At 40.2% G+C, this 26,124-nt stretch overlaps 1 protein-coding gene across 5 annotated transcripts in view; it reads right to left on the minus strand.

Moving 5' to 3' along the window:
• The window catches only part of CTNNA2 (catenin alpha 2), a 1,077,601-nt gene that overhangs the window by 685,615 nt on the left and 365,862 nt on the right, over positions 1-26,124 (minus strand). For all 5 annotated transcript variants that reach the window (XM_032410576.1, XM_032410575.1, XM_032410577.1 and 2 more), the window contains exon 7: positions 11,180-11,383. In XM_032410576.1, the coding sequence (XP_032266467.1) occupies positions 11,180-11,383 (204 nt within the window). The remainder of the gene's footprint in view (positions 1-11,179; positions 11,384-26,124) is intronic.

Genomic DNA, 26,124 nt, shown 5'->3' on the forward strand with positions numbered 1-26,124 from the left:
CTTACGTTGATTTCTCTCTTAGAAACATATACAAACTCTTTTGTGCCTTTCAGGAAGCGATGAGTTAAGTATTTTCCAAAGTCCCCAGTCCAGCCTGCGGAATTCTGTACAGCTACAAACAGCCCCTCACATACACCCACCAGGGACTCAGCCCAAACAGGGCACCCTAGAGGAAACATTTAAAATGGCAGAAGAGTGAGGTGCTTGGCGGGGTTCTTTGAAATGAAAAGCAAGCAAGTGGAGGTCCTTAAATATAGCTTTAACTATAGGGAAATGTCTGGGAACTTCAAAATAAGCCATGAACAAACCAAGTATAGTTAACTTCAGCTGTTTTACTTATAGCTTGATCCATAGGTAGGAGAGCAGACAGAAAACATGAACCATTTTGTTCCATAACATGGGACTCGACAGACTCAAAACATATGGATTATGTTGCTACTGGTGTTTTTCTTTCTTTCTCTCTCCTCCCTTCCTTCTTCTTCCTCCTCCTCATTATTAGAGGAAGATGAAAGAGGATTCATTTATTCATTTCAGAAATACTTACTCTTCCAGATTAGACACTCTAGATCCTGGGGATTATGAACAAGACAGCATTCAGGCAGCACCACCAGCAAAACGCTCAGTTCTCAGAGTGTAACAATTTTCTGAATGAATCAAGAGAAACTTTGCAGGATGAGATTGAGGCAGTCTTAGACCCAAGAAAAGAGGCCCTTGTGAGCTTATCTTTGGAACAACCCATCCGGGAACAAGAAATCCAGGGTTACGGGTTTCCCATATCTTTTGAAAACACAAAGGAAAAGTTTCTCCAGGGTCACGGTTTTGGTGGTGGAGTTCAGCCCGCTGCTTTCCCTGACAGTTTTGAGAGATCCTCCTTGAAATACCAGAAAGGCTCTCCCAAGAAGATCAATTGATGGATTGTGCTGCCCAGGCTGTCTTCACTGAGATGGCCAAATCTGATGACTCAGCAGTCAACTCTGTCAACAACCTCTGCTCATTGACTAAATCAAAGACAGCCCCTTACAGTCTCGTAATATCACTTGCTCTTCCTCATCATATTGATTGACCTTGTATGATTCAGAACAAACTTTCAAGGACTCAGTAGAGGGATGTGTTTGATAAGGAGAGAACCTAGCTAGAATTTTAAGTATGGGACTTAATTTTGCTGCTAAGGCAGATTGTAATTTTCATCTCCTGTTTCATTTGATAATTTTTCTTTTCTTTGTGATTTGACCTTTTCTGTTCCTCATAGAAGTCCACTGTGAATAATGTGACCGATATCCAACCAAAGGATTGCTACAAGAGATAACCAGCTTCTCTGGTTGGTGACTGAGAGGTGACTGCCAGCACTACTCTTAATACTTTGAATTATCCTCTCTCTTTCTTCCCTGTGAGCCCAGGCTTGGGGCAACCAGGACCCTCCTGTCCCACCCCTTCAAATAAGCCCATGTTCCTCTACCACACAACTCCCAGTCCTGCCTTCTAAGACTTCCAGTCAATTTTGACAGTCTCTTGTTCCTTCATCATATCTCCAACACTCTCTTCAATTTCTTTAGAGACTGTTTATAATTTGTATCTATTAATTGCCAACCTTCAGCCCTTGTAGGTCTGATCTGTAACTGTTTTTTTTGCCAGTTCTCACTCATGATGGCTTGTTTCATTTTATCTTTAGAGATTCTCGAATCTCAACTTCTGCTCCTTGTAACTTTATCTGTAGAAATTCTTTGACACTTGGGTTTAAGGCATGTTCCTCTAGAGAGAATTGGTATTTGCTTCTGCCAGGTACCTGGCAATCTACTACCCAGGATGCCTTCAAATGAAATTTTGGATAAGCTTTATGTCACCCTAGAATATAGATTCTGACCCCAAAACTGAGTGATGGTGACACTGTGTGAAAAGTTTTTGGTTTTTTTTGTTTTGGTTTGGTTTTTTTACAATGCTCTTTAAAGACCAAGACAGCATGCATTTCCATTGTTTCTCTCTGTAGGGAAGTTTTGTGTTCTTTGATCATGGCCTAATAATGTCATCATCTGAGAATCCAGGCTTTATACCGAGGTCCCTAATCTGGCTATCCAGCTGGGTCTTAGATTTTTGTCTCCTGCTCTTTACACACTGTCTCATTTAAAACCCAAGTCTAGGCCAGAAGGAATATGCAGACCTGTCTCTAGTTTATTGTTTCTTGCCATTTATTGCCTCTGAATAACTCCCTTCCACTCCTGTGAGTCCATCCATGCATTAAAAAGAAAGTTAAAAAAAAATTCTACCAGGCACACAGGTGGTAGAAGAAAGAAAAGAAGGGAAGAAAAAATTAGAGATGTCAGGAGGGGGGAGAGAGAGAAAGAGAGATTGATTGATTGATTGATTGTGATTGCTTAGTACCTCTTTTCCTCTATAGAGAGGTCAACATTGAGTGTCTAGAGTTGTTGTGACTTTCACTGCTCAGACTTAACTCATTATAGAACCAATACTGGGAACCTCATTTTTAAAAAAAATATTTATTTGAGAGAGAGAGCGCACAAGCAGGGGAAGCAGCAGGCAGAGGGAGATGGAGCAGCAGGCCCCTGCTGAGCAGGGAGCCCGATGCAGGGCTTGATTCCAGGACTCTGGGATCATGACCTGAGCCCAAAGCAGACGCTTAACTGACTGAGCCACCCAGGCGCCCCTGGGAACCTCATTTTGATGACAAGGCAAACTGTTTTCCCAAAATCTTCCTACTCAAGAGATTGCCAGGCAGTGGGCTTCACCTTTGCTGATTGGGGATATCTCAACACTAGGTAATAAGTTTATTGGTGGATTGCAGCCAACTTTTAGGGGCTCCCAGTAGAAGTAAATGCCCTAAGCAGATTCCTCAGCCTGCCAGGGTATCAGTCAAGCTCCTAAAATTTATGCCCTGGGTGACTACTTTGAACTCTTTGAAGCAAATCAAGGTTCCACGAAAACACTAACAAAAGTTTCTTACCTCTAACCACTAGTCCAAATTCTAAGACCCAAGAATCACAGAATCATATTTTAGAGCTAAGGAAGAGGGCCATATTGGTACGATGTACCACTAATTTTTCCCATGTTTATACTCTTGGAATTTTAGTCCATCTCCCTGATCCAGAGGAACTAGAGATATTCCCATGTTTAAGGGAGAACCTTGGTCTTTCTCTCTTAGAAGCCTACAGGACTAGGAAAAGGCAGGCAACTCATCTACTAACTCAGACAAGCTGCACTGCATCCAAACTCTTCCAGCTCAGAGGCCTGGTCCTCCTATTGTACCCTCTGGTTTCCTAGGACTGCCAGTCTTAGTCATTTTTCTCCAAGGTCTCTAATAATCAGCTCATTTTATAAGGACTGTCATTTGTTTCCAAGCCTTGGCAACAGTGTTGTCCACAGTATTCCCCTAAACAGGGCCACAAAGCCAGACATATCTCTGGCCACTCAGCTCCCGTCCAGACACACCCAGTGATGCTTTCCTTTATCTAATACACTCCTTATCTCCAAAAAGCCCTCAGTGAATTGTACAGAATAGGGTTTTTGTTTGAGGTTAATAAAACAGGGAAATAAGAACACTGGGGAGAAAAAGGAAGCAAACATGACTTTCCTTTGACACTGAAAGTTCTCGCTGCCACTGTCTTATCTCTGAATATTCCCATAGGTGTATTCTATCACCCACTTGATAGCCAACAAAGTTGAGGCTCAGAGTCTATCTACCTTGCCTAAGTTCATGTCATCTTAATATAAGGGATAAAACTGGGATTGGAACCTGGGTGTATAGATGGTTACAAAGCAGAGGCTTCTAAACTCTGCCAAACTATCCATAGTGGGGAACAGGGGAGAGTTTCATGTAGGAAGGACCTTTCCTGGCCACAAAATGGCGTGTAGGATTGCATCAAGAACTGACCTTGATGATCCAAAGGAAACACATCTTGTTAGACCCATCTGTCCTGGGATCCTGTAAGTCATTTAATTGTATGTCATGAGCTGATAATAACAGCAAATATGCATACAACATGATGTACTTTTTGAAGGGCCTAACTCCCCTACCAGGATAATTGTCCCATACTCTGGATCCTTTAAGACCAAGGAGACCTGCCACATTCCCATAAGGACCAGATGTTACCCATACCTGTGCTCTGTGCTAACCAACCATCTGTCAGTCTAGATCTCCTGGAGCCACTAGAGTACTCTCATGCTCTGTGGAACATCTGACCATGGCACAATTTCTCTCACCCTCATTGTTCCCCCTGGGGAATTATGTCCCACCAACACGGCTGGACATTCTCCCACCACTGGTACCTGGGCCAGTGAGGCCCAGCACACCCCTCCTTAACACTCCCTTGGCTTTGGAGATTCCACTGCAGCAAACTCGGGTGAGTACCATTAGAAAAGGAATATGGTAAGAAAATAAAAAGAAAAAAAAAAATTGTTTTACTCCTTACAAGAGCCAGGGTACCACTGGGAGTCACGTTGAAACTACCTGGGAATGCAGGCAAATGGGGTTGCTAGGTAATTCCAAGATCAAGTCTAATGCACCATCCAAAAGACTTCTCTTCCCAACCATGTTTCTTAGGAAGAGTAGATTCAAAGGACAGTTTTAGACCTCAAAAAAAGGGTTTGGTAACCTAATTGTGCTTTTTCAATGTCTGAGCAGGGAGTACAACTAAAAAGGATTTTAAGAATTATCTCTTCATGGAGCAAAAGTTTTATAGAAGAAGCATAATTGCACAGATGAATTTGAAGTTCAACATTCACAGAGATGAGAGCACTGAACACATTTGAAGGCACAGAGTATAAAGAGAAGAAAACATGCAAATAAGGAAAAGATAAGGAAAACCTTCTCACTAAAGGCATCAAATCGGGATATTAGAATTCCTTCTCTCGAATGGAGCTACCACTTCCACTAAGACAGCTCTAAATTTACTCTTAAAATGGAGGCCTTTTATGGGGAGGTATGGGAAACACCGGGTCAACAAGGGCCAACAAGTATTTTTAAGCATTATTTTGTATTCTATTTTAAGCCAAACACTCTGGTAGAGACACTTGGAATCAGCCAAACTGACTTTAGTGAATTTCACCCCCCTCTTCTACAAAGTAAGAGAGAAATGAGAAAGCCTAGATGCTACCAGGAACAATTTTTATGTTTAATTAACAGTTAGCCTTATTAAGTGGCAACAGCTACTCAGTCTTTCTTCTATCTTCCCATCTGGGAGAAATTTGGCGGCATCACAATTTTTATCACAAAGTTATCTTTTCGATGGTACTCCCTTTAGAAGCTTTCAGGGCCTTTTTTGGGACCCTGGATCAAATCCAACTATTGAACCCGTCTACTGGTTGTCCTAGACCCCTCTCTGCAGTACTACATACAGCCAACTTAGGGAAACTCTGATAAATGAAAATCAGATTGATTAAAAAAAAAAAAAATCAATAAAATACAGAAAAAATACACCTGTGATAATTTAAAATAGAACCTCAGAGGCATTTAAAATGTCTTCACATACAAAAGTCTCATGGCACAAAATTTTCAGGGATCTCTTTAAAGCAGATAAACTGTAAAGCTGTGCCTCCCCACTGGCTCACTACTTCCTCACTCATTCTTTGGGTCTAAAACAACGCTCTACACCGCCAGCATGAAAAGGCTGCCCTCCTTACCTTTCCCAACACTCTTCTGTAAAAAAAATACTCTCAAAATGAATTGCTTCTCAATGAATTATTACATGTTTATATAATAAAATGCTAAGCAGCCAGTAAACCTAAAGTTAGAGAATGTTTATTGACATGGTAACATAGTCACAATACATTAAGAAAAGAGATTACAAAATGCCATATACAATGAGTCTACTTTTTAAAACCCAAAGTGTAACATGCCTGTGTGTTTCTGTGTACAAATGTATCACTATGGAAGTTTAAAAACATTAGAAAGACATATACAAAATAGCTAACAATGATTAGGGGTGATATTATGAATAATTTTTTTTTTTTAAAGATTTTATTTATTTATTTGAGACAGAGAGAATGAGAGAGAGAGAGCACATGAGAGGGGGGAGGGTCAGAGGGAGAAGCAGGCTCCTTGCTGAGCAGGGAGCCCGATGCGGGACTCGATCCAGGGACTCCAGGATCATGACCTGAGCCGAAGGCAGTCGCTTAACCAACTGAGCCACCCAGGTGCCCATGAATAATTTTTTCTTAATTATCATCTATGATAAACGTATATTTCTCTTGCACCATTAAAAAATAAAACAACAACAAAACAGTGTGCAAGCCCACTATTTTCATAGTGGCTCTGGATACCACTTCATGTGTTACTGATACAGTGGCGTATTCTGGAGCCTCGGTACCGTATGGGACCTACAATTGGGCTGAACATGACCTTTTAAGACCTCATTTCAGACCTTGTCATTCATAAACTGGATCCATCAGGACCCCTCTTTATAATAAATTCCACTCTGTGGCAAAGGCTAGGACAATGATCCTTCAGGCACTTGTAATATGTATATATCCTCCTACGTTAATTTGTCCTCATGTGCTTTTAACATGTCCATCACATTAGTGGTTTACAAAATGTCCCCAGGAATCCACTTAGGTGCTTCAGGAGGTTTGAAAAAAAACTGGATTCAAATCTTTTGTAAAAATAGATCATTTTAACTACTTATAAAAATACAATTAAAAAAATAACCTGCCACATTTTCAGAAGTCATTACTTTATGCCACCTGATTCTCTGCCACCATTGTGCATTTAAACTTTGTATAACGGTTTAAAAAAATGGTAGTTCTGCATTAGTCTTAAAAAAAAAAAACCCAACAATTTAGAGCAACACAGACTATCAGTTTATATAAAATTGAACTAGCCTGCACAGCACTACACATAAGGTCCAGGCACATCTGATTATCACATATTCCCATCAAGGTCTAACAGGGAATTGTGCCCAAAGAAGGAATGGCTTAACACATCTCTTTATTGTTCTGCACTTAGGGTTAGTACTTGGAGTATTCTATTTTTCTAGTCTTTTATATTTATAAGCATGTGAACCATAGTTGGGTATTTTGGGTGATACAACTTTGAAACAAAATTTTTCTACTTAGCTCCCTTTTCACATGCAATCTGTCTAGCAGAGTATCCAGGCATTGAAAAGTGAGCTCTTTACAAATCATTACATCTGAGTACATCAGAATTTTCCATGCAAGCAAAGCCAGTTGAAGATACCAACTGAAGACCATAGAGGGGGCTGTTACAACCTTAACTGCCATTCACACTGATCGCTGTCCATTTTGTGTTCATGAGACAGACACATTCTTCTCACCAGCCACTTTATCAGCAAATTTTGTTTGAAATACAGTTAGAATTTGAGCCCTTCACTTCTACTGCGACCACTTGAGCCAAGCCACCATCCTCTCACGAATTATTTCAGTGTCCTGAAATAATTCTCCCGTCCCCCTACTTTTGTTACCCCCTTGTGCTCCTATGGCCTATCTGAGGACCTCAGTCATGGCACTTTCTTCCCAACACTCTCCAACGACTTCCCATGCCATTAAAATCAAAGGCAAATTCCATACAACACTGCGCAAGGCCCTGGGTAGTCTGCCACCTTGTACCCTTGCAGACCCCGTCTCCTGCTGGCCCCCATTCACTCCCAACAGCCTTGACCGCCACCCCATGAAGGTTCCTTGGGTCCCGAGCACCCGTTCACGGCAAGGTACTTAACCTCCGTGGTCCTTCCACCTCAAGCACTCTTTGCTTCCTCCTCTCCAAAAGGTCTTTCACCAAAAAGTATTTTCTCAATGAACCCTTTCCAGGCCATGCTTATTTACAGCTGTACCCCATGCTCCCTGTCTCCCAGGTTTTCTGTCACTCGTCATCATCTGAGATAATCCTTGCTCAAATTATTGTCTCCCCCGACTAGAGTGTAACCTCCACAAGAACAGAGAATTTTATCTATTTTGTTCCCTTCTATATCCCAGAAGCCTGTAACAGTGCCTGGCACAGAGTAACCAGGCACACAATACATATTTGTGGAATGAATATGATATTCTAAATTCAAATCTATCATAAAATCCTTACCAATAAAATACCATGTTTAATTGTTGCCTCTCATGGGGTCACTTTTAAGGTTTTGTTTTGTTTTGTTTTTGATGAAAGAAGTTTTACTGCCACGGGAAAAAAAAAACTGTCTAAAATTGTAAGTTACAGAGAAAAGTTTGTCTTCATTATAATTTGGAACTATTTATAGTTCTCAGCATAATATTCCACCACCACCCTGATGGCACTCATCCAAAAGCCACACATCCTTTAGAAAAAGAGTCTCTCTCTACCCATTATTAGTCTTCACATATGTACAATAGTGATGGTCTATTTAAAGGGGGAGTTTTTTTAAAGAATCTTCTCACTTGGGCTTACATCATCAACTTGAAAAAACAAGGCTGTCCAGGGTTTTCCTTTTCTACCACTGCCACACTGTGATCATAATTTTTGCCACATGCCTCTGTTCAGCCAGCACTTTTCTCTCATACCAGTTTCACTGGGGTACCCAATTTTTGTTACATATGCATCAATTTGTATATACTTCTGTGAAACATCTAACACACCACAGATACCCTGCTTAGCTCAGTGTAACTTATATGGCCAACCCATGGCTCATGGCCCATGCAGACACTTTTTGCTAATCCTTAGCATACAGCTCTTCTTCCCAATCTCCACCTCCCTGCAGTGGATACTGCTTAGCCTTTATATGATTTTAGAACAGCTCTGCTGAGCTTTGTAAGTCAAAGCTTCATCAGGGAAAGATCAGGAAATTTTCGGAATCCAGAAGTGTCAGTTATGCCCACTTTTAAATCTTTTCTTCTCAATCTAATAAATTCTTTATCCTAATATTGCTTAGCTTACTATGAGGAATATCTGCAGAGTGATAATTTGATAATACATTTACTCTCAGAGCTTACAAACTTTAAAAAGTGTCTTATAATGAACATCCTCGGCACAACGGACTAATTTATTGGTTGCTGTGAAACACAACAGACTTTTCAGTCAAGGCAGAGATGTGTATGTGGGTTTTATACTAATATATGCTATATCAAAATAAACAAATTGACATTTTGACAGTAGAAATGAGGGTGCTGGACAGAGATGATGGAGTTGATACAGCTGCATCCAATTCTACCTTGAAATTACCAAAGAAGGGTGAAGTTATACAGTTTACATAAAAGTCAATAGGAAGTGTTTTATTTCAAGCCTTTGATCCTGATGGTTCAAAGTGAATAGCATTTGCACACTGAAATTTAAGCACTAAGCCCACCTATGTATTATCTGTAACCATATCAAAGTAGAAACCAAGTTTTTGTAATACAAAATACAAAACATTCCTGTATCACAAGGTTGTGAACAGAAAAATAAGCACATGGAGTCAATAAAATACAAAACTCCATCAGCTCTGCTGATCTATATGAGTTTACACTGAAAGAAAAGAAACTTCTGCTTGACAGGATCCTAGACACCAAACTGAAAATTACATGTCATATCTCTTTCAACTCTTATTTAATCACATTCTGTGATTACTATTCACAGGAACATACTTTTTTTTTTCTGAAATATTTATATTGACACCTGAACCATCACTGTGATCTCTGCTGTTTCAACTTCCTTCTTTGGCAATAATTCATTGCTAGAAATACCAGCATGCCTTACTATAAAACCATATTCCACATACAAGTAAGTAGCCTGTTGCTATTCTGTTAAAAACAACAAACACACAGAATCCCAGATTTTATAATCATTAATTTTTTTTGTTAAATCTGCTATTCAAAAGATTCACTCAGTGTGGGAGACAATGGCAGTCATCATTTCTAGCTTTACCCAGCATAGCACCCACAGACCAAAATCACAAAAAGTATGAGCCGTCCAGTGTCCTATGGAGAAATCCCCATAGGCAGCTGGATACCGTGTTAGACATTCACACCTTATTCTTTGTGTATTGAAAATGGGCAAATCTTCTCCAATCAAAGAATCTGAAGGTTGATGTAAAGGAGACAGATTTTTGGTTTTCAGTTTGTAGGGCACTCTACATCTTTTTGTTTCCTAGATCAACATTCTCTGAAGAGTCTGGCAGGAGCAGCACAGTTCCTATCAGTGCTGACTCCCGGGGCTTGACCCATGGGCTGCGTGTGATTTAGGTTGGGTGCGGGCGGTGGGGGTAAGAAGAATTGGGCTGCAGGGCGGACATGGCTTGACTGTGTCGTCTCAGGGTTGTCTCATGGTGTTCTAAAACGACCAGCATGGGCTTCAAAAGCCATGAGATTTTCTCAGTGCCCTGCTCCCTACTTGACCACTACATAGAACACTACTTCAACATGTGATGTCAAGACCTCACTTTACCTACATTTTACCACTTTATGCTGAATTCTCTCAAACCCAGGAGTCCAGGACAGGAGAAACTCCAGATCATTCAAGGTCACAAGCACTGGGCACCACCAACATCACTTCAGCTGAATGAATTTAGCAAATCAATACAAACATAATTCAGTGCCCTTCAAAACAAAGAATATGGATTTCATCTTCTTTGTGTAGTTTTCAGGTATATAACAATTGTCACACTTCATAACTGTGGGACAGGACAGCTATTGTCTGTGCTGCATATCACTAGATACCACTGAAAACCTGGAGATTAATTCTCATAAGAACTTCCAACTGCACAACGAATCAATACTTCCTCCAAGTTTTACTGCCATTGGAACAGTTCCACCTTAACCGAGCCTGCACAAACATCTGAAAACCTGTTATGCTTATTAATGCCTCTTAAGGATGAAGATCAGCATCTATAGCCATCCTTAGCTCGGAAAGTGTTCTGTGTAAGAGGACTTCACTACATCCTCATTTCCATCCACCATCCAACTTTCACCGACTGCAATCTTACCACAATCTAAGGCCAGCCATCAAAATGACCACAAAATCATTCAAGTAAACCGCCCAAGTTTTCCTAACCAGGCCCTTCCACCACTCTCTTCCAGGCTAACAATGCATTCTGGCGCAAGCTCAAGACACCTCTCTCCCAAAGCGGTTCTTCCGTGTCCGCCCCCCGCTCCCCCCCACCCCCGCGCCGAGTCTCTCCCGGGAACACCTGTCCTCTCTTCCTGCTACACACGCTTCCCCGAAAGCCACAGGCCGGCGCCCAAACCCACCGGATGTGAGCCCCGCGAGCCCAGGACTTACGTTGTTCATGTACTCGCTGAGCAGGTCCTGGAGCGCCTGCCGGACGGCGTTGCACTCGGCCACGATCCTCTCGCGCCGGTCGTCGCGCGTGCAGGACGAGTCGGCCATGAGCGCCGCGCCGCTGATGATGCTCTCCAGTCTCTCCTCGAGCGACGGCCGGAACCTGGCCTCGCTGAACGTCATGGGGTCCAGGATTATCTTATTCTGAAAGCAGCACCATGAAAGAATTAGGGGAAAAGACACGACTGCCTTTGCGCCCTGTTTTCTGAACCAGAAATGTCTGCGGCCAGGGCAAGACTCTCCATGGAGAGGCAGCTGGTTGCGTAGACCAATACCAAAGTGGCCTTGACCAAGTAGCAATTGTCCGTAAGATACTTTCCCCTGAATCTAATCGTCAGGGAGAAAACAGCACATCTTGTTTCAAGAATGTGTTCTCGGAAAAGGCTGCACCAACCAAAGGGTTTTCTAACGAGACTGTGACACTGGCTTTGTTTTTTATTTATTTATTTTTTTCTTTTTACATTCGTAGCCTTCAAGGAAAGCACATTTCAGGGTAGCACTTTGAAGGATTATGAGAAGATTTTAGAGCCCCAGAGCAAGAACATGATATGTAATCAATGACTTAAAGATCCATTAGTGACTAGTGTACACATTATATCTTATTTCATGAGAAGTGGAGAGTCCCATGGCAGGATGCCTTCTGAAACCTCGGCAAATAGCATCCAACAGAAATATACTTTACAGGTTACTTCCCGCTAAAAAGTAATATATTTTGTATAAAAAAACTAGTGTTCTAGAAAAGGACTATGTGTGTGTGAGAGATTTGTTACAATTAACTGACAGTATCATGATAAGGATACTAGCATGTTCTGAAGGAGCCTAGATAAGAGAAAAAATAGAAATGTTTCCTTAAAGGAAGGTGTTGCAGAGAACTTAAGCTTCACTTTGCCCCTGCTAATTCTGAGGAGCCTGGAATCATGTAGACGAGGATGTCCAGAAGTGGGGGATGTCCAGATACAGAAATAGGCATCCAGGTTTCAAGAGATAAATCAGCCTCTATGAGAACCTGTGGATCATCAGGGTTATCTGGACACAAGACAGTGACTGGTATACTAATAATGTCAATAGAACAAGAAGACCATATAAGACCCAATTAATACCAATTCCTAGGGTGTGCAGAAGGATGAGAATCAAAAAAAATGAGATCAAAGAAATAGCCAGACAGGATAGGAGCAGAACCTGGAGAATATTATTCCCAGCACGTCCAGGGAGTGGAGAGACACAAATTGTGTGATAACTGCATGAAAGAGGCAGAGCTGACTTTAATCAATGGTTGGTTTCCACCGGGGCCCACTTTTCTGCTTAAAACAAGGAAGATCATTCCAACAATGCTAACTAGAGTGGAAAGACCTGTTGCAGGAAATGGTATGCTCCTCTTCATAGGAGGAGCACACTCAGAGGTCTGAGGACCAGAGTGGCGGTAATGGAGTAAATGGTCTTCCAACACTACAATCCTGTGGTAGGATTGCCATTTCATGGCAACTTCCTTTGATTTCCTAATTCCTTAAATGTTCATCAAATTTTAAAAACTGACATTACCTACTAGAATGCTTAGTACTAAAAACCGGTGGACACTATGAAAGATACTTGTGTGATTTTTTTTTTCTAATGGAATATAAAATAACTGCTTAGTTATTACAAAACAGGTCTGACTATATGCTCTGGCAAAGTTTGCCCTAACCTTCCAAAGCATCCTAAGGCAGTTGCTGAAAGTTGAGCTCCAAGCATCAGTGGCTCTGACTCAGATTCTCCTGTTATAATGCACATGTCTCCATAGCAGAGATCCTGTCAACACAAGGGCTATGAGGTGCTGAGGAATGAGTGCAAGCAGGTGGGAAGGAAAGAAAGGAAAGAAAGGTAAGAAAGAAAGAAAGAGAGAGAGAAAGAAAGGAAGAGAGAGAGAAAGAGAGAGAGTGAAAGAGAGGAGAGAAAGAGAGAGAGAGAAAGAAAGAGATGGAAGGAAGGAAAGAAGGAAAAGAAGAAAAGAAAAGAAAAGAAAAGAAAAGAAAAGAAAAGAAAAGAAAAGAAAAGAAGCATCCACTAAACACAGACCAGGTCTGAGGTCCACCGGAATCTTGGATTTCCTAGGAAATTACTCATTGGTCAAAGCACCCTCTTCAGTTTAGAGGGCAAATGCATAAGGTCATGCAAACAGAAGATAAAGCTTTTCTGTGGCAGGTTTTGGCATAAAGACCAGCTTCACATTTTTGCTTAGATCTTAGAAAGAAGATGATTTGTTACTTCACTCAGACCAGTATGACTCAGACCCTGGGCCTTGTGTACTAGTAACCCTCCAAACGGTGTCAAAACATCATGGAGAGGCCTCAGTGCAGGGGATGGCTTTGCAGCATGTATCATTACAGGGAACACTCACAAAGGCAGGCCAAGAAGGGGAACACTGACGTCCCTGCCACACTGGCTGTCTGTACCAGAGCTGGGGAGCCCTTTGAATGCTCTGTCTCACTCTCTTTCCACTGCTGTTGGTTGATGCATCTATGATTATCTTATCATGGAACAAGCATTAAGGACTGGCACTCTAATTAAAGAAACACTTGATCAAAATAGAATTTGACTATTTTCCTTTATAAAGATTATGGATTTTCAAAGAACTCTTTTACAGAAACTCAGATTCACATAAAACATAATGAGAATCATTCATTCTGCTTTGAGGTTTCAGGAGGCTCTTCAGAATCATATATTGGCTCTAGCATAGATTTTTTATTATACATTGTACAAAAAATATAAAGAAGTGCCAATTTGATGGAAATATACTGAGGTTAATTTGAACTCTTCAATAAGGGCAACTGTAAAACAGTTTCTTTGCAGAACAGAGGAAAATGTACCACTGTCATTAGAACATTACTTCCTAAATTATTTTCCACGGAACACTGAACTTAGAGATGTAATGTTTTGATGAAAAAATAAGTTTCCCTGGCCAATATGTTTTGGAAATACTGCATGGCCCAGAGCAAATTATCACATGCAATGCTTTAGGGGAGTTCTGCCTTAAAGGAGTCAGTTTACAGCAACATTCCTCAAACCTATTGAGCAAAGAGAGGGTTCCCTTTAAAATGCATGCATTACCTAGGAGAACCCAGGAACACACTTTAGGAACTGTGGCGGTGTCAGCTGAGTGATCTTCTCACCTGCCATGGCCCTAGGCTGTCATGAAAGTAAATGCACTGAAACATTGAGCGTGAAAAACTCTGCATAAAAGTTACACTGTTCATCACACTTCTAATGGAATTATTCATTATTTATAGATTACAGGGGAAAAGCTTTTTAAAAATCTCCCTGAGAAAGAAACAATAAATTTACAATATTCTCATCTCTATCTGTGGTGGAGATGGGAAACACTGAATGATGGATGTGAAAGGCTGGCGGGGAGAGAAAAGGCATAAAGGTAAAGGGCAGTGTACACATGTGTGTGTGTGTGTGTGTGTGCATGTGTGTGTGTGGGGGGAGGGTATGCATTGCCCATGTGTGTTTAGGTTGTGTATAATGGGTGGAGGGGGATGAATGTGTGGTAAACGGGAGGGGGTATGGGTTTTTTGTGTGTTTGTGTGTGTGGGTGTGTGTTCAGAAAACTGGCCAGATCTCAAACAAGCTTTAAAAAATAAGCGCACACACACACACACACACACACACAGCCAAATGAAGCCAAGGGCTCAAGGGCTAGAAGACAGACTCTATTTACAGTTGCTAAAGTTAAAAGAAAAAACAAACTCTTGGAGCTGAATCCTGATCAAGAAATACAGAGAATGAATGTCAAAGCCGAGAGAGGGAGGGATATTTGCTTCTGCATGATTTGGGAGTGACTTAAGAAACATCTAGGCGGGTGTCTTTCCTAGCACACTTCAGGGTCATTTCAGACCAGCAAACAGCCTCTTTGTGCATCAGCGCAGCCTGTCCTCACCCCTCTGTGCGGCTGCCCTCTACTGGCGGGAAGGGGCAAAGCAGCATCCCGGATCAAAACTCTCTTCCCTGGTCACGGAGGGAGTATTTTAAGTGGGTAACAGGCCAGCACCAGAGAAAGGGCAAGGCCAAGGCTTCCTGTCTCCCCCTTTAGACAAAGGTGTGCCCCTGCGAGAGGATTTTATGCTGTTTCCTACTATTTAATGCATTTTAATCCCTGAGATTTTACATGTGAAGTATGTAAGTCTCTTGTTTGTATTCTTAAAGCTCATTTAATCTTTTTATCCTTTTGATCTTTCAGTTCCCTCTTATATTGTCATTTTAGTTCATTTTAAAATTGCAGGCCTACATTTCTTTATCTGTTTCTTTTTTAAATGAGACTTTAATTTCTTTTTATCTTGCCTATTTTCATTCTGCTTATTTGACTTGCATAACATTGCGTGTTTTGCAATTTTTACTTATTGTATTCTTTATCAACATCCTTAATTTTACAAAATGATGTTGTGTTCTTACATTTTAAGAAGTGGCAGTTGGAAAGCATGGCCTTAAAGAAAGCAGCCAAAACAATTCATCCCCAAGCATAGGAGGGTAGGATTCTATTCTTCCATCAAGTCAGTGCTTAATGGTCTCTTCTAGTCCTACATAATTGATCTCCCATTAATCGCAATGTTGAACTCTATAACAATTTTAACTCGAAATAATTCAGGAGTCTATATAGTTCAAAACTGCTTCCTAGAATACATTTACCTCCTCACTGTACGTACAATTGTTAGAAGAGCCCTTTTTTAAAAAATTATTTTATTATGTTAGTCACCATACATTACATCATTAGTTTTTGATGTAGTGTTCCATGATTCATTGTTTGCATATAACACCCAGTATTCCATGCAGTACGTGCCCTCCTTAATACCCATCACCAGGCTAACCCATGCCCCCACCCCCCTCCCCTCTAAAACCCTCAGTTTGTTTCTCAGAGTCCATAGTCTCTCATGGTTCGTCTCCCCCTCCGATCTCCCCCCCTTCATTTTTCCCTTCCTACTATCTTTTTTTTTTTTTTTTAACATATAATGTATCATTTGTTTCAGAGGTACAGGTCTGTGATTCATTAGTCTTACACAATTCACAGCAGAAGAGCCCTGCTTTTAAATCACAGCTACCATCCATTCTCTCTCCAAGGAGTTCTGTGATAGAAATTTCAGTACAGTCATGGGACATCAAGTCATGCCTGATGCAGGCTGATACAGCAGGAGGCAGAAGAGAGACCTCTGCAAAGCAAGAGGTTGAATACATTACAGATGGTTTGATAGGTCTACAATTTGGTGCCCTTAATACTACTTTCTCCATCTTATTGAAGAGAAAAATGATGCTGGGATGTTGAGACATGGTCATTCAGCTAGGAAAGGACACCAGGATTGAACACGGGTCTTTTGACTTTAAGCAGCGTTGCTGTATCAGATAGCCCACATTCAGTTGAAATGAGCCTAATTAATCACAATTAGAAAAATATATCTCATAGTTAAGCTGTGGAACTCTCCTAAACTATAATGGCCTAAAGTATCATCTCTCATACTGTTTTCTTTTGTGTCATCTGGGTCACCCTGCCCTTCCAATAAATAAATGAGGGTAGAGTCATTCATTCAAAAATGGGTGCCAGTTACTGTGGGTGTCTGAGGGCACAGACCAAACAGTCCTTTTTTATTTCAAGAGGTTTATGGTCTAATCAAAAATAAAACCAAAAACATGTACAACCAATCCTAATTTGGAAAGCATACCAATGATGTTAAGGAATGATTGAGTGATGGCAATTTGGGAGGTGGGAGGTAAGAAATATTTCTGGAGATTATTCTTCAGCTGAGACCTGAGGAATGACAAGTAGCTGACCAAGCAAAGTCAGGTGCAGGAAGAGTTCGTGCAGACGGAAGAGGAATTGGGAACCAATGCATGGAGGTGAAGGATAGCATGGTATATGAAGAATATTACAAGAGGCTTATTGAAGCTGAAGTGTGAAGTCACAGGCTTGGTGCCATGGAGGTACCCCTATCAATTCTCCTTTAAGAGAAACTTCTCTGTGAGCACAGCTGAGGGACTGCCTCCATCTGCTGCACCTAGAGATCCACCACAGTTTCATTAGAAGCCACACTTGACCGCGGGCAGCCCTTGTCAATTACTGAGCACAATCAGGCCACTCTGGTGCAATGGGGACTGGCCCAACAGGCTGCCTCTGCTCCTGCTCTGGATTTCCCACTGGCCTGAGGCTTTCTCAGAACTGTGCTGAGCCTCTTCCCACAAAATCCTTTTCTTTCTTGCTCTCCTTGCACAGGTGTTTGACCGGCACAGCAGTCAAAAATCTCCCTCAGCTGATTCTGCTGGTCCTCTCCCACGTTATCCTTCACAGGAATTCCTCTTTACATATCTAATCCCACCTACACTGGCATTTGCTTCTCCAAGGACATGATTGGACCCAAATAGGAACAGGAGACAGAGTTGGTGAAGAGAGCCCAACCACATCCTGAGAGACTTCTATGCCATGTTAACAAGCTTTCATTTTGTGAACATCGCTTCAGGCAATGAAGAGTCATCAAGGGTTGGAAACACAGGAGTAGTATAATCCTGTTTAGTTTTAGAAAGTTTCCTCTGGCCGTTAGAGAAGTTAGCTTTGGCAGGACTAAAAGTAGAAGACTGAAGACCGATTGCCACGCCTTCAGAACCCGGAAGAAAAATGGGGACAGTACAAGATCATGTTTGTGTAGATAAAGAGTACATACTGTGGGACATATTTAGAATGTCAATCTGCAAAATTTAGAGATATACATCCTATGAGAATAAAGGAGTTGTCATCAAAGATAAAACCTAAATTTATAGCATGGGCAACATGCACAACGCAGGAGTCAGCAAGCTCTATCCTGGGTGTCAGCCTCCTATTTTGTAAATACAGTTTTAGTAGAACACAGTTCAGGCCCATTCATTTACATACTGGCCATTTTCATGCTACAATGGCAGAGGTGAAAAGTTTGGACAGAGACTGTATGGCCCACAAAGCTTGGAATATTTAAAATTGTCGCTTTAAGAAAACATTTGCTGACTCTGAATAGGTTTAAGGTGGCCATGATGCATTTAAGTGGAAAACTCTGGTGGAAGTTGATTATAAGTGTATGAAAATGGGCCATCTATAAAGATGCAGGATCATCAGAATAAAGGCAGGAGTAGAAGCCATGAAAATGGATATGAAATCCCAAGGGAAAGTAACAGAATGAAGACTGAGTCCAAGACACAACATCCAGAAGCTCACAAATGATACAATAAAGAATGGTCAGAGATTTAACTAGATCCCAGAGATTGCATGACCATAGTCGATAAGGGAGAACAGTAGGGAACTCTACAAAGAGAGTAAATAAGATCAAGACTGAAAATGTCCATTAAGTTTAGAAGCTAAGAAGTCACTGGTGATAAATTGTGCTTATGTGTCTATGTATATCTGTGTGTCCTATATTTATTTACAAATATCTTAATCCAAAAGCCACACCAGACTTGATGTAAATAGAAGCAATCTAATGTTGAAACAAAACAAAAAAATTCTCAAATTCATAAAAAATATTTAATATACTTTTTAAAGATTTATTTATTCATTTGAGAGAGAGAGAGGGAGACAGAGCATGAGTAGTGGGAGGAGCAGAGGGAGAGGAGAATCTTAAGCAGACTCCCCTCTGAGCTCAGAACTCAACGTGGGGCTTGATTGCACGACCCTGAGATCATGATCTGAGCCGAAACTAAGAGTCCGATGTTTAACCGAGTGAGCCACTCAGGTGTCCCTCAAATTATTTAATATTATTCTGAAGTTTCTAGAAAACACAACTAGAAAAGAGAAAGAACTAAATGGTATGAAAAGTAGAAAGACGATGATATAATCAGTTTTGGAGATGTTATACCTATTAATTTGTAAAAATGACAATCTACCAAAAAAATTACTAGAAAACTTTTTTCAAGAAGTCACTTGTATCAACATGCAAAATTAATTGCCTTCATATATACAAGGAATATCCAATTGGAAGACCAAATTTACAATAACAAGAACTGCAAAACAAAACACAGGAAAAAAAAACAACACCTAGATGGCAATTAGACAAAGCAAGAAATGTGCCCAGATAGATGAGTAATTGTCTGGGTACACACTCCAGAGCAAAGTACAACGCTGGAAGTGGGACCCATGCCCTACAGCTCCGGGGTCCAGGATCTTGCCACAACAGTGCCTTGTTTCCCTCATGTATCTATTGGCACGTGTGATGCCCATTACCATGAGAAAATTAATGGACCAGCATGAAGAAATGGTCTAGATCATAGAAGGCCACAAAGAGCCCTAGTGAGACCAAAGTGTCTTAACACATTTAATTTTATTCCTGTATGATTTTGAAGTGCTGATACAATGCGAAACAAAACAAGTGAGCAAATCCTGGCAACACCTATTAACTATTTACTCCAGTGTTATTTAAACAATGTCTGTTATCCAGTTAAAAATATCTGACTAGTAACCCTGAAGCAGTCTCTCCCAGTTGCCCATTAAAATGCCTACAGATGGAGGGGAAATAATGGAATTTTATAGCACTGAAAATTGAGAATGAAAGCCATCTACAGACAATGAGGCATGATCATAATTCTGACTCCGAGTGCTTTAAATACTTCCTTTAAAGACTCAAGTCTAAGATAAAAGCATAAGTCAAGACCAGTTTAATAAATTAACCAGGGTTTCTAAATCAAAAGCATGTTATTTGCTCGGTTTTGAACACTCATTCTCCCTGTAGTGTATCAATAATTAACACAGAAACATTTTCATCTTTTTCATTCTGTGCCAAGCTCTCCCAAGGAGAATCTTTCTATCTTTACATGAAAAGTTTCTCTTGGCCTAATTGAGGTAACATTTGGAATGGAAAATATTAAGGATATGGAGTTTTAATCATCTATTTTTTATTAAGCTACAAAAAAAACCCTCTTACCTCCATTTTAGATTTGCTTTAATTTTAAAATTGCATAGTACCTTATTGATTTCTTCTCTTTCTTCTCAGGCATATACTTAAAAATAAACTAATTATGCCATTTATCTACTTAAGATATTATTTGCAATTAAACAGCTCAGTTTAATTGGAAATAAATGACAATGATAATGACTTGATAATTATGCAGCACTTCTTATTCTTACATATTTAAGGGTTTTGTTTTTTTTGTTTTTAAGAGAAATCAAAGCCTATATGAATTTCATTTGAGAGGAGAAACTATTTAGGAAGACAGAGTTATTTACCATAAGTTAATGCATAAACAACAGCGAGCAAGTTAAGTCCAGCTCTGGGATGTTCCTACAGGATGTTATAAACCAGTGGAGGCTGGTTCCGTTTTCCCTACTCCCCATCATCTGTGGATGTTGCTGAGATGCTGTGGACATTTTCTGAACACAAGTTCTGACAAGAATAATAGCTAACAATCACACTAAAGCAGGGCAAAGGTAATCATCCTAAGCTTTACATTAATGACTGATTTGAAAGCAAGTATCTAAAAGGCATTTAATCAAATCAAATCTTTAGAGGGTCAAAGAAAGAAAACATTTTAGTCTTGCTGAAATCTCTTTTCTCCCCCTTGAACTCTCTACATTGCCAATCACCTTTTTAATTCAGTTCTCATCAATTAACCATCCACTCCTTAGTTGGCTCATCCATGCTTAACAAGCTCTTGCTTTACTGTGGTTCTCCTTATACCCCTCTGATGGCTCTTTCTCTCATTTCTTCCCCAGTTCTTCGTGTCCTTGATCTACCCAAGTAGCTGGCAAATTTCAAGGTCCTGCTCCTTGTCCTCAGACAGCTCAATTCCTCCCATGCCTTAGCCATCCCCCGCTCATGAATGAGAACTTAAGTTCTGACCCTCTCAAGGCCCAGGCCCGTACCTAGAACTACAGTCGCACACTGAATATTGCCATCTGGATGTCCATCACTTCAAGCGTAACATGTGTAAGAACAAACTCCTCCTCATCCTCCAAAGCCTAACACCCTCATTTCTATGGAGAAAAAGCAGAAGCAAGAAGGAAACAGAAACGCATTATCTCACTCTAATCTCCAGTGCACTAATGGGAAACTAGACCAATGAGGAATCCTCACTTTACAAAAATGAAGGGAGGGGTGCCTGGGTAGCTCAGTTGGTTAAGCGTCTGCCTTCGGCTCAGGTCATGATCCCAGGGTCCTGGGATCGAGCCCTGTGTCGGGCTCCCTGCTCAGTGGGGAGCCTGCTTCTCCCTCTCCCTCTGCCTGCCCCATCTCTGCCTACTTGTGCTATCTCTCTGTCAAAATAAATAAATTCTTTAAAAAAAAAAAAATGAAGGGAATGCTGCTCACACAGGGTAAGTGACTTGCTCAAGACCACACAGTAAACAACCTGAGTCTCTGACTCCAAAGCCCATGCACTTGCAGCCTCGTTCTCCCAAGCACTAGTGTTGAAACACCAAGCATCAGGACAATCTATGACCAGGTGTAAAATGGAACAGAGTTAGACGGTGTGGATTAGAATCCTGACTCCAACTCCTTCTGGCTGTAACTTCTAGCTGAGCAGGTTGCTTAAATGATGAGTGTTTCCTCATTTGGAAAATAGGGATACCAGCAGTATCAGTATCTATACTATAGGGTTGCTAATTAAATAAGATAATACGTATAAAAAGCTTAGAATAATATATGACACATAGAAGTAATAAATAACAACTAAGTCATTTGAAATAGCTTTTTAAATGTAATAGTTTATACTTCCATTGTCACTCCATCCTCTACCCTTTATTCAGGCAACTATCACCTCCCATTTATTCTACCATCAAGACTCTCCATTGATCTCTTTTCTTGTACAACTTATTTTTCCCCAATCAACCATTTTCAAAATTCTGTCGAATCCCTATTACCCAACCGGCCCAAAACCTGCAATGGCTCCCCAACTACCTATAATCACCAACCACTTGACTATAGATGCTGCAATCTTACCTGGTGGCTTTCCAATCCTATTTCTATCCTCTCTTTTTAAAATATGTCAAAATTCCCAGCATAACTAAGCAATGGGTTGCATTTTTCACCCAACCCTCAGAATTGGGATGTCATTTTCAGCAAGTAAAGCCTAAAGAAATACAAGCTCACAACCATCACTTTCTGTTCAAGGTCCCCAGGCTTCAAGATTCTCTGCAATCTGACACCAATCTCTGCTTCTCTAACTTCACCTCCCATGACTCCACTCATGAACCTCTGGTTCCAGCCAAAGTGGTCTCCGACTGCCACACTCCACCCCATATACTTCATGTGTTACCATAGCATTAATTATTCTCTGTTAAATCTTTCAATACCTTCCTCCCTGATGCTTCTGTGAAGCTCTTATTGACCCTACTCAGGGAAGACTATCTTTAAATCTGTCTACTAGGCTCTCTCCCTTAAGTCCCATTATTGAACTCCTTGTCACTTATCATCCAGCTTAGCCCTATGACTCTTGTCTGACATTATCATGTACTGTTAGTGGGTGTGTGTATGTGTGTAAGAGAGAGAGAGGGAGAGAGAATGCACACCAATTAGGATGCTTTCCTTACACTTTGGTATCTTTTGCATTCAGCTGAGTGCTTCACACATAAGTAGTTGACAAATACTTGATTAGCAGATTTAGGGTTCATTAACAAAAACTCTCTTTTTCCTACTTTAACAAAAGGCATCTGGAGCATTGTAGGGCCCTACAGTGAACCTAGTATGTGCAGATGAATCCATGTGGGTGGCCCTTCAGTCACGTATGCACATGTTGGTTTACACTGGTATTTGATGTGGCTCAGTGAGCTTGAGATTCAGAATTACTGGAATGGGGTGCATCACCTATCGTGATGACAAATGTCAGTTCTGCGTCTGGGTGAGGCAGACTCGCCGAGGCAGCCAAATCCTCTGGTTGGTGAACCAACACTGTAAAATCCTTGATCCTGATTCATCTACAAAAGGAATGGTTTTGAATTTCCATACATCGTAAGCTACATCAATAAGTGTTCATAAGGTGTGCACCTAAGTATAGGGTGTATATGTGAAGAGGGGAGTGTTATTGCAAGCAGCAATGTCACAAATAAAAATTATACAATTGAAAGTCTCACAAGAAGGTTTGATTAAACTGGAGTCGGTTAACAATGGCTTCTGTGCCAAATTAGACCTGCTATCTATTTTTGTTTGCTTTACAAGCTAAGAATGGCTTTTGCATTTTTAAATAGTTGAAAAAACCATGTGCCTACCAACACATTACATTTCTATCTAAAATTATCTCCCTTGTTATATCTTTAAATATTAAAAAGATTAGCAATAAGGGAAAAATGAAGATATAACATGAACCCAAGAATTCAGCGACTGAGTAATTAGTTATTGGATTATCAAAGGTTGAATTTTTTAAGTTTAATGATAGGAGAAACAAACTTCTTATCCCAGAAATTAGTTACACTATAGGTCTGTGGTTTGGAATGTTAAATTAGCCATTTAAAACAGAAAGTCAATTTATATTTCTCAGAAGCAATTATGACTTAATTGCTGTTATCAGCCTAATAAATTACTAGGTGATTTCCACAAACTGGTTATACACTCAAATTTTATGTCTGATGAAAGAATAATTGTATCAATATTCTACAAATATGAAAAGGAAATTGGTTCATTGGCCACAAGGGAAATGCATACACCTTAGTGTAAACTCATCTATCTTTGTCTATCTTTAAGCAGGCAAATTAAAATGGGAAAGAAATAGTTTGTGTCTCACAGGAATAATGTGCAATATGTTAATTGTTTTTCAAGTAACATAGCATGGCTTGAAAAATATTCTTTGTGTTTAATGAGAATGTCATGTTCTCTTGTGAACTCTGGATCCTGATGTATATCTGTTGGCAACAATTTAAATTACGTAGATTCTTTTCATAACACTAGAAAACAGATACCTCAAAAGGGTTAACGCAACCAAGATAATGAATGCCCACTGGAACATAACAATGTTCATGAAGACATGGAATATCTATTGTAAAAAATATAGCATATGGCAACATTCCAGAAAGCTGAGAAGAAATTATAAATGGAGAAATCATAGCCACTAAGTTCAAAACAGTGAGTATATTCATTTATGTATCCATTCAACAAACTTTTATTTCAGGTCTATGTGCTCACCTGGGCTAACTGGTGCAGTTGAGAATATAAATGAGACTTGGTCTCTCATCTGGTGCTCACATGTGGAGACACAGAAACTAGAGATATAGTAATATGTTTAATATTAATATACATAAAGTATAATAGTAACACACAAGTAATAGTGGTTTAGTTATTTGGAAAATTAAGGAAAGTTTTGAAAATAAACTACCTGGGTAAGGATGAGTACAAATATATTAGGTTAAAAAAAAAGGGGTGGGGGGAAGAAAGTTCAGACAGAGAAAACACCACAAAAGGCAACATGTGAGTTAAACAACAATTGTCTATCTGCAGAACAAACAATTATGACAGAATACAGAGTGGAAGGCAAGGAAAAGGAGGACAGGAAATTAAAGAGGGAGTCAGGGGCCGACTGAAATGATCTGATGCCATGCTAAGAACTTTCAAGTTTATCCCAAAGATGGAATTTTGCTGGTAAATAATGCAGAGTAGCTTATTTGCATTTTGGAAAAGCCAGACAGGCAGAGATGATGGAATAAAGGGGGAAGACGCTGGGAGGGGGGAAAGGCAACCAGTTAGGAAATGACTGCAATGATCCAGGCAAAACACACGGGCCTGAATAAACCCGTGCTCCTCAAGATGAAGGTGAGAGGCCGAGGCAAGACTCGTAAAAGGAACTGAACTGAGAGGATCTCAAGATTAACTGGAGAGGAGAGTGGATAAGACTCTTAGTTTTCTGGACTGAATGACCACATTCAAAAAGATAGTACCTTTAGCTAAAACAATAAATACAAGAAGAAAATTTAGGTTTGATGGAGGAAAAAACGAGATTGAGTCTGAGAATTTAGATGCTTAAAAGTCATCCAAATTAATATGTCAGATTATGTGGCTGGACACAGGTCTGGAGCTCAGAAGAGGTTGGCACAAGAGAAACAGATGTGGGGTACATAGGATTCCAGCAAAAGAGACCCTTTAGTGAGAAGTAGATGGGGTAAAGGACAGAACTCTACGGAAAAGCCATATTTAGGTGGCAGGAAAGAAGAGCAAGCCAAGGAGACTGAGATGTCAAAGAGGCAAGTAAAAAATGAAGCATAAAGAAGTTATTCATGAAAGTGAAAGGGAACATGACCTTGAAGGAAGTAGCAGTTTGAGGAAAGGGATGATTTAGGATGACCAGGGTTACCTCAGAAGTTAAGTCCTACAGAAATGGCAGCTTTCTAAGACAGATGGCTTGATGATTTTAAGTTTTCCAAAATCCAAGATAAAAGATATACTGACTTTAACCTAAGGGCTAATGCACACGGCAAGGTCAAAGATATTTGCTATAATTATTATGTTTTATTTTATATCATTACCAACAATTTTTCACTGTAATACTTTTTTCCCTTCCTCAGATACAAATAGTTCCGACAGCAACTACAACCCTTTGGCTAAAATGACTGACTCATTTGGCCTCATCTGCTATCCAGCAGATATGGTCACTCATTGATTCATTTAACAAATGTTTATTGAGAGCTTACTAAGTACCAGGCAGTGTTAGCCACCAGAAGTAAAATTGCTACCACCAAGTAATTTCAATGGGGCACAATCCAAAAGATATGAATTTTTTTAAAGTTCAAGTAATCTCTATATCCAACATGGGACTCGAACCTACAACCCCAAGATCAAGAACTGCATACTCCACCGAATGCCCCAAAAGGATATGAATTGTTAAAACACATGAAAACCTTGGACATCTGTTACTGATTTTAACTGTTCATGAAAACTCTATGTGGAAAGTCATGGGTTGGGGTTGCTTGAAAGACAGGAAAATTC

Source organism: Phoca vitulina, unplaced genomic scaffold, assembly GCF_004348235.1.
Source record: "Phoca vitulina isolate PV1807 unplaced genomic scaffold, GSC_HSeal_1.0 scaffold12, whole genome shotgun sequence".
Taxonomy (NCBI): Eukaryota; Metazoa; Chordata; class Mammalia; order Carnivora; family Phocidae; genus Phoca; species Phoca vitulina.